This window comes from Priapulus caudatus, unplaced genomic scaffold (assembly GCF_000485595.1).
Source record: "Priapulus caudatus unplaced genomic scaffold, Priapulus_caudatus-5.0.1 Scaffold811, whole genome shotgun sequence".
NCBI classification, from domain to species: Eukaryota; Metazoa; Priapulida; class Priapulimorpha; order Priapulimorphida; family Priapulidae; genus Priapulus; species Priapulus caudatus.
The window spans coordinates 135,495-144,721 of record NW_014577872.1 but is presented as its reverse complement, the minus strand read 5'-3'; the positions used below and the strand labels follow the sequence as shown (position 1 = coordinate 144,721).

At 54.3% G+C, this 9,227-nt stretch overlaps 1 protein-coding gene across 1 annotated transcript; it reads left to right on the top strand.

Moving 5' to 3' along the window:
- Window positions 1-2,181: 2,181 nt before the first annotated feature.
- LOC106813698 (potassium voltage-gated channel protein Shaw-like) lies at window positions 2,182-3,297 on the top strand. The gene is made up of 2 exons (XM_014817905.1): window positions 2,182-2,250; window positions 2,647-3,297. Exons 1-2 carry the CDS (start codon window positions 2,182-2,184, stop codon window positions 3,295-3,297), a joined length of 720 nt encoding a protein of 239 aa, XP_014673391.1.
- The last annotated feature ends 5,930 nt before the right edge of the window (window positions 3,298-9,227 follow it).

The window sequence follows — 9,227 nt, the reverse complement described above, 5'->3', positions numbered from 1 at the left end:
GAGAGGAATGAGAGGAGGGAGAGGAAGGAGAGGAGGAGGAGAAGGAGGAGAATGAGGGAGAGGAGGGGGATGAGGAAGAGGAAGAGAGAGAGAGAGAGAGAGAGAGAGAGAGAGAGAGAGAGAGGAGGGAGAGAGAGTGAGAGAGCAGCAGCCGGAGAAATGACGTAGGCGACCAGCCGGAGAGAAACCCGTTAGTACTGAACGGGGAAAGGGTGGAACGAGGGTCGCGGGGAACGGGTCTGGTTTTCGATCTCTCCCCTCCACACACACAGCGCGTTCCCGGTTAGTCGTCCTCTTAATCCCGCTTCGAGCACCACCCACCATAACACCCACCCACCCACCCGCCGCTCTTCGTGGCCGGTAAATCGACGCATCTGCGCGTCTATACATGCGCAGGTAAAAATACACAGGTGCGCGGCCCGCAGTTGTTTCCCAGGCTTCGACAAGAGAGAGAGCCGGCTAGCCTCGGTGCAATTATAGCAGCGGCTATAGATTCTAGCAGCGCGCGCGGCAAAAACAGAGAGCGCGTGCGTGCGTGCGTGCGTGCATGCGTTCGTGGCGGAGCAGTAGGTGGAGGCAAGGGGGTAGCGCGGGCGAGAGGACCAAGGGGAGTTCCCGTCTCTCTCTTTTTCTCAGTCCCCTCTCTCTCTCTCTNAGCGGGGAGAGAGAGGGGACAGAGAGGGGACAGAGAGGGGACAGAGGGGGTCAGAGATGGAGAGAGAGAGGGGAAGAGAGAGGGGACAGAGAGGGGACAAAGGGGGGTCAGAGAAGGGGAGAAAGAGGGGGAGATAGAGGGGGAGGGGAGAGAGAACGGGGGAGAGAAGGGGAGAGAGAGCGGGGGAGAGAGAGAAGGAGAAAGAGAAAGAGCGCGAGAGAGAAGGGAGAAAGAGAGACGCACGCAGAGAAAGAGAAAGAGAGAGAGAGAGAGAGAGAGAGAGAGAGAGAAGACGAGAGANAGATAAGCGCGAGATGAGAGAGAGAGAGAGAGAGAGTAGAGAGAGAGCGAGAGGAGAGAGAGAGAGAGGAGAGATGAGAGTAGAGAGAGAGAGAGGAGAGAGAGAGCAAGAGAGACCCCAGAGGAGAGACAGAGATAAAGCGAGAGGAGAGACACAGAGAGAGAGCAAGAATGAGGGAGCGAAAGAGAGAGAAGAGAGAGAGAGAAAGAGAAAGAGAGGAGGAGAGAGAGAAGAAAAAGTAAAGTAGATTCTCCCCAAAGAGAGAAGAAAGCCGAGTGAGAAGGAGAGAGACGAACAGAGAGAGAGAGAGAGAGAGAGGACGAGAGGAGAGAGAGAGATAGAGGAGAGAGAAAGAGATATAGAGTTATAGATCTCAAAGAGAGAGAAAGGCGAGAGAGAGGGAGAGAGCGGAGCAGCGAGCGACGAGAGAGCGAGAAGATAAAGGCGACGAGAGAGAGACGAGAGGGAGAAGGAAAAGAGAGAGCTGCACGCAGAGAGAGAGAGGACGAGGAGAAAGAGCGACGAGAGACAGAGAGATGAAAGCGCGAGACGAGAGAAGCAGTAGAGAGAGGGGGGAGAGAGGAGAAAAATACAGAGTAGATGCTGCAAAGAGAGAGAAAGCGAGTGAGAGGGAAAGCGAGAGAGAGGAGATGAGAAAGAGAGATACAGAGTAGCATGCTCAAAAAGAGAGAAACGCGAGAGAAGGGGAGAAGAGAGAGAGAGAAAGAGAGAGAGAAAGAGAGAGAGAGAACAGAGAGAGCGGAGAGAGAGGCGAAGAGAAATGAGAGAGCGAGAGAGAAGAGAGAGAGAGAGAGAGAGAGAGAGATAAGCGAGAGAGAGACAGAGAGAGCGACAGAGAGACAGAGAGATAAAGCGCGAGAGAGAGAGACAGAGAGAGAGAGAGGAAGACGAGAGGAGAGAGGAGAGAGGAGAGCAGTGAAAGAGAGAGAAAAGAGAGAGAAGAAGAGAAATGAGAGAGAGAGATGAGAGAGAGAGTAGAGAGAGAGAGAGAGAGAGAGAGAGAGAGAGAGTAGAGCCGACCTAATACTGACGTACCAACTGCTAGTGGGGTTGTTACTGCGTGTAGAAATTAAGACAGAGCCTGAGGAGACAATCATTCGCCACCAAATAAGCGGAGAGATGTCACGGAGTATATCTATAGGAGCGTCCCGATCAGCTATTTCTACGTGATGTTGGGTCGATGAAGCTCGAATCACGCGTCAACATGTTTACGACTGACCCTAGGCAGGGAATTAAGTGCAAACCGATCCAAGAAGGAAATAAAAAAAACACTGTGCAGTAGTATGCACGCACGCACACCCGCACCCATGCACGCACACCCGCACGCACACACCCATGCACGCACGCACACCAGCACCCATGCATGCACGCCGCACGCACGCACTCATGCACGCACGCACGCACGCACCCATGCACGCCCGCACGCAAGCACTCATGCACGCACGCACNTCTCTCTCTCTCTCTCTCTCTCTCTCTCTCCATCTCTCCTCCTCTCTCTCTCTCTCTCGCTCCTCTCTGCTCCACTCTCTGCTCCTCTCTCTCTCTCTCTCTCTCTCTTCTCTCTCTCTCTCCTCTCTCTCTCTTCTCTCTATCTATCTATCTCTCTCAATCTCTCCCTTCATCTCCTCGCTCTCCTCTTCTCTCATCTCGCTCCTTCTCTCCTGCCCAGTCGATCAACATCCTCTCTCTCGTCTTCATCGCCATCTCGATCGTCACGTACTGCACGGAGACGGTAGAGGGCGCGCGCGTCTGGGTCGCCATCTACTCTCACAATGCGTCGGCGAATGCGACGCAGCTCGTCGGCCTGACGAGCGAGCCGTCGTCGGCGCTCGACGTCATCGAGTGGATCGTCACCGTCTACTTCACGCTAGAGCTGCTGCTGCGCTTCGCCTTCTCGCCGGACAAGCGCGCCTTCACGCGCGGGGCTCTGAACGTCGTTGACCTGCTGTCGATCATGCCCTTCTACTGCAAGCTGATCATCAAGGCCGTCAATCCGAACGTGACGCAGAAGACACTCGAGTTTCTCAACTTTTTCCGCGTTGTGCGCATTTTCCGCATCTTTAAGCTGACGCGGCATCTTAGCGGCCTGAAGATTCTCTTCCACACGATCAAGGCTAGTCTGAAGGAGCTGTTTCTGCTCATCATGATCATCGTCATCGGCATTCTGATCTTCGCGAGCCTCATCTACTACGCAGAGCGATTCGCCGACAATCCCGAGAACGACTTTGACAGCATCTTTCGCGGATTCTGGTGGGCACTCATCACCATGACGACGATCGGCTACGGCGACGTCGTACCGAAGACGGTTTCCGGTGAGTGAGTGAGTGAGTGAGTGAGTGAGTGAGTGAGTGAGATCAGCTGGGAGTGACCGGTATGTGAGGAGTGCGCCGGACATGAGTGAGTGACGGAGGAGTGACGTATGAGGACGTGAGGATTGAGTGAGGATACGGAGTGAGGTGATCGTGAGTACGTGGAGTGAGTGGATGAGTGAGTGAGTGAGTGAGTGAAGTGATGAACAGTGAGAGTGATGAGTGAGGCAGATGAGTGAGTGATAGTGAGCTATGTGCCAGGATGAGCCGGAGCACGGGGGGGGGGGGGGGGGCGATGGGGTGGGGGGGGGGGTGTGGGTGGAGGGGGGGGAGGGTGAGGGGGGGGGGGTGGGGGGGGGGGGGGGGGAGTGAGGGAGGTGTGGAGGGGTGAGGGGGACTTGAGTGGGGACGTGAGTGGAGGGGGTGGGGGAGGGTAGGTGAGGGGGGGTGAGGAGGGTGGAGGTGAGGGGGTCAGGATTGAGTGAGTGAGTGACGTGAGAGGAGTGAGTGAATGAGTGAGTGATGATAGTGAGTGAGTGAGTGAGTGAGTGACGAGTGAGGGGGGGGGGTAGTGAGGGGGGGTGGTGGAGGGTGGAGGGGGGGGGGTGGGAGCGGGTGGTAGTGATGAGATGATGGGGGGGGGGGGGGGGGGGGGGGGGGGCCGGGGGGCGGCGGGGCGGCGGGGCGGCCGGGGGGTGTGGGCGGAGCTGCTAGAAGGTGAGGAGTGAGGTGAGAGCAGTCGTGGTGAGAGATGAGTGACGTGAAGAGTGCTCAGTAAGAGAGAGTAACTAGAGAGAGAGAGATAGCCAGTTACCGCAACTATTCTCTCCTTTCTCTCTCTCTCTCTCTCTCTCTCTCTCTTTCTCTTTTCTGCCATCGTCTCTCTTTTCCATGATGCGTGCGTGCGTGCGTGCGTGCGTGCGTGCGTGCGTGCGTCAGTACAGACATGACGACTCATATAACGCGACAAGGTGGCGGCGGTGCATGCGTGCGTGCGGGCGTGCGTGCGTCAGTACAGACAGGACACCTAATATAACGCGACAAGGTGGCGGCGGTTCTCCGGGTGCGTGCTTGCGTACGTGCGTGCGTGCGTGCGTGCGTGCGTGGGTGCGTGCGTGCGTCAGTACAGACAGGACGCCTGATATAACGCGACAAGGTGGCGGCGGTTCTCCAGGTGCTTGCGTGCGTGCGTGCGTGCGTACGTGCGTGCGTGCGTGCGTGCGTGCTTGGGTGCGTGCGTGCGTCAGTACAGACAGGACGCCTGATATAACGCGACAAGGTGGCGGCGGTTCTCCGGGTGCTTGCGTGATGCTACGAGGTGCTTATCTCGCGGCGACACGTGCATGGCGTGCTACATACTTACATTATACATACACACGCGTACACAAGCGGCCCAGAGTAATTACACCATATATCACTAGTGGCGGAGACGAGGGCTTGTTGGCACAGGTGTTCGTCGACATTTTACATATCGATCTGTTTGGAAAACGGTTCTCTCTCTCTTTTTCCCTCTCTCTCTCTCTTCCTCGCTCCCCCACTCTCTCGATTTCTCTCGCTTTCGCTCTCTCTCTCTCTCTCTCTCTCTCTCTCTCTCCCTCCCTCTCTCTCTTTCTCGCGCTCTGTCTCTCTTGCGTGCACGCCAAATTGTGACTTGAACGAAGATTTATATATATGTAAAGTTTGCGAATATTGTTTTCTGTTGCGCAGACATTTTTGGAAGATGGAATTTCTCCCGGTTAATGCGAGAATGGTATAATTACATGCGTGCATGTTCATTAAAAGAGTCGATGCGTTGATTGTTAGTGAATCATTCATCGGGAAAGGTACGAACTGACCAAATCCATAAGTGTCGACGGTTCCCACGCTTAATTAGGAGCGAGGAGAATAGATGAATGCACATCCAGCTACCATGATTGCTTCAAGACAGGACGCCTGCACGCACGCGCGCACACACACAGACACGCACACACACGCATGTTAGACGATACGTGGACGTGATTCACGGGAACCTCCTCTAAATCCATGTCGCAACATCTACGCAAAACAAAACTAGGAAGCTGTCATCGCCAGCGTCGTCTGCCGCAGGCGCTGCTATCCGCGATCGATCAGCGCCACCTGTCAGAATTTAACCGAACTGGATTTCCTGCGCAACAAGAGCACGCGCGCACACGGATCTCAGTATCGATCGCAGCGCCGCCGCTGTGCTGACGTCACGTGGTAACACCCGGGGTGCCGGGATTGCAGCGTTGTTGTCTAATGATCTATGTAACGATTATTGTGTTTTACATCCTGTACGTATTAAGCCCAATTCTCTGTCCACCACCACGTACCCTCTCGCTCTCTCTATTTTCTCTCCTCATTCTCTCTTGCTCCATCTCTCTCGTTCTCTCTCTTTTTCGTTCTTTTTCTCTCTCTCCCTATGTCTATCTGCCGCCCTCTCCCTTCTCTCTCTCCATTCTCTCTCTTCCTTATCTTTCTCTTTTCATGTCACTTTTTCTTTCTCACCCTCCGTGACCCCAAGAGGAAACGGAAAAATGTCTCTAACCCATTTCTTGTCGCACGCGCGCACACTTTCGCGCCGACCTTTGCCGAACAATCACGGACTTTACCGAGCGAATCTCACAACACCTCAAGGGATGAGAGCTGATTCATGAATACTCGGGTGACGGCGCGCACCCTGCCGACCCCGAAGCGCACCCTGCCGACCCCGAACGCATTCGAAATTAAAACATCGAAATTTCAACTGACAGTATCATCACAGTCAGGTAATCCTGACTGTAATTTCTTTAGATTTTCACTAAGATTTCCATACGTAGCGGCAAAGCAATCAGCTTAGCCAATATTTCTTTAGTTCTCAGTCTGGGGTTGTACACACACACACACTCACACACACACACACACACACACACACACACACACACACACACACACACACACACACATACACACAAACAATCACACACACACACACACACACACACACACACACACACACACACACACACACACTCACACATCGCATGCATGCGTACACTCAAACGCACGGTTACGTACGTACACGCACTCGCGCGCACGCGTGTACGCACGTTGTCCTCCTGGCCTCCTGCCACCATCCACCCACGGTGACGTAGGGTGCGTTGTCGCATCACGTTAAACCCGGTCCCATGTCAGCGCGCGAGGTGCGAAACACAGCGCTCTATAATTGCCTCGCCTCCGCGTGTCAGACCGACACACAATCGCACGTGATCGTTTGGCTTCCGAGCCGTCACCACAGCAACGGCGGGAGGCGGAATAAGTAAGGATCGTAGCATAGCAGGGGGAGGCGGAAAGTAAAGGATCGTAGCTAGCCAGGGGAGGCGAAAAAGTAGATCGTAGGGCTAGCGGGGGAGGCGGAAAGTAAGGATCATAGCTAGGGAGAGGAGGCGGAAAAGTAAGGATCGTAGCTAGCCCGGTGGGAAGCAGAAAGTAAGGATCATAGCTAAGGGGCAGAGGGAGGTCAGGTAAAGAGGTTAAGGGGATCCCGTAGCTAAGGGGTGGAGGCGGAATAAAGTAGGATCGTAGCTAGCGAGCAGGGGAGGCGGAAAAGTCAGGACTCGTAGCTGCAGAGGTACCGAGGGCGGAAGTAAGGATGCGGTAGCTAGCGGGCGGGAGCGCGCGGAAAAGTAGAGGATGCATACCTAGCAGGGGAGGCGGAAAGTAGGAGTAGCTAGCGGAGGAAGGGCAGAAAAGTAGGATGCGTAGCTAGCGCCGCGAAGGTCGGGAAAGTAAAGGATCGTATGCTAGCAGGGGGAGCGGGAAAAGTAAGGATCGTGAGGGCTAGCGGGGAGGCAGAAAAGTAAGATGCGTTAGTAGGCACGCGGGAAGCGGAACAGTAAGGCCTCGTCGCTTAGCGGGGAGGTGGCAACACGTAAGGATCGTAGCTAGCCGCGGGACGGCCGGAAAGGATCATCAGTCCGGTGCCCACCAGACAATGTCTGCTTATTAATTGGAGGCTGGACAATAACAAATTCGCGCCATGGGTCGCGGCTGCTCAGCTATAAACAACGCCGTGGGTAGAGGTTGACGTGCCTTCGCCCAGACAAAATGAAAGTTAACTACGGCCCCCGCTGTACATTCTTGACTTTTCCTGCTTCTTACTAATACATCTACTTCGATTCTGTTCTTGCTTGGCTCATGTTCGGGGGCGAATTCGTGATATATTTACCTTCCATGCACTTACATTGTCCAGCCGACGATTCATTCTCAGTGCTAGTTTAAAGCCGCGACGGTTAAAGTTCTGGCGACATGTCAGCCCACTGACGCAATAGATAATGTCCGCCGTAACGCCCAGTGATTGTCCCACATCTATTCTGATTCGATTTTCTCTCTTCGATAGCTGCACGACTGCTATAACGCCCCGCCCGTCCGCCCTCCCGCCTCTGCACCGGCGAATTTCGCTGACAATCGGTTTGTGCTCCGTTACACGTGGCTGCATTATTGTCGTTCAAATTTACCTCGATGCTATGCAAATTTCTTTAAATGCCGTCTCCACAATTACCGTTTCGCCCAACAGGACACGGAAATCCCGCTCGCTCAAAACGAACGCCACGTTTCCCGCTAACGTTGGCGCACAGGATGTAGGCAGCTGCGGCTCTACCGTCGGCATTACGATTTTTTAGCGGCGAGGGAGATCCTCCCCCCAACCTTGATCGAGGTTCTGCGACTTACGCGCTGTCCGACACCGCCCCCTCGACGCTGGCATTGTGATAGTGGATGCTCCGAATGCCGCCTCGCCGGCATTTTCTGTGATACGAGAAGCAAATTAAACAAAATAAGGATCGACTCTAGTGTTTCGAGCAGTACTGCGTATACCTGACCAGCCAACGTGTACGAGTCTAGGGGTCTGGTGGTCGAGCGAGCCAGCCCTAACGCAATTCAGCTGTTGCAGTATCAAGATGGTTTTCGTGCTTGTCTTGCATGGCCCAGGCTCTAATACTACGCCGGCTCTAGCAAGCACTCCCCCGGTGGGGGGGGAGGGAAAGGAGACGTAATGCGCACCTATCCTGCAATTTCAGTGTCCTGCTCCAGTTCAGAAATGACATCGGAGCGTGCGCGCGTTGGCGGTGAGAGCGGTGGTGGGCGTGTGTGTGTGTTGAGTCGGACGCTGCACGCATGCCTTGCAGACTTATGCGGCGTGCAAACATGGCATGTGGGCACATGTGTACATGCACGGGAGACATACACACGTGCCGGTGCGACGGAAACACAAACAGGCGCGGCGCACACACAGCACACGCACACACACACACGCCACGCACGACAACGGCACACGACGCTACCGCACGCACGCGACGCACAACCACACGCACACGACACGCACGCAGCGCACGCACAGGCACGCACACCGCAGCACCGCACAGGTCACACGCGGCAATACGCCACGCACAACCACGCACACGCACACGCAACACGCACCACGCACAACTCACACGCACAGCACACAGCGCAACGCACACCGCACACACACGCACACACACACACACACACAACCTACACACCACCACACACCACACACACACACGCACAACACACACACCACACCACATATAGTATATATATAATATATATAATATAGTATATAATATATATTATATATATATAGTAGAAGAAATGGGGATGATGGTATAAACACTAAGATCTCTCGAGTGTCAGCAGTATAGTTCATGTTTGAATAATAACGAGCGAGATTAAATATTAGGTTATGTATATTTTATTCAAAGAACATTCGACCATTTAACCATTTAATTTTATGTCTGTGTGATGGTGGCGGCGCTGCGTGCGTGCGTCGTGTGCGTGCGTGCGTGCATGTGTGTGGTGTGTGTTGCCGCTAATCTGTACTGGCTGCGTGTATGGACATCGACAGTCGCGAAAGGATGCTGCTGTTGCGGAGAGAGACAAACCA

Bases quoted from the DNA above. Each gene is read 5' to 3' on its own strand.
- LOC106813698 (XM_014817905.1), top strand. From the start codon at position 2,182: ATGTTTACGACTGACCCTAGGCAGGGAATTAAGTGCAAACCGATCCAA. The intron at 2,251-2,646 runs GTGCAGTAGTAT...TCTCCTGCCCAG, and splicing joins AAGGAAATAAAAAAAACACT to TCGATCAACATCCTCTCTCT.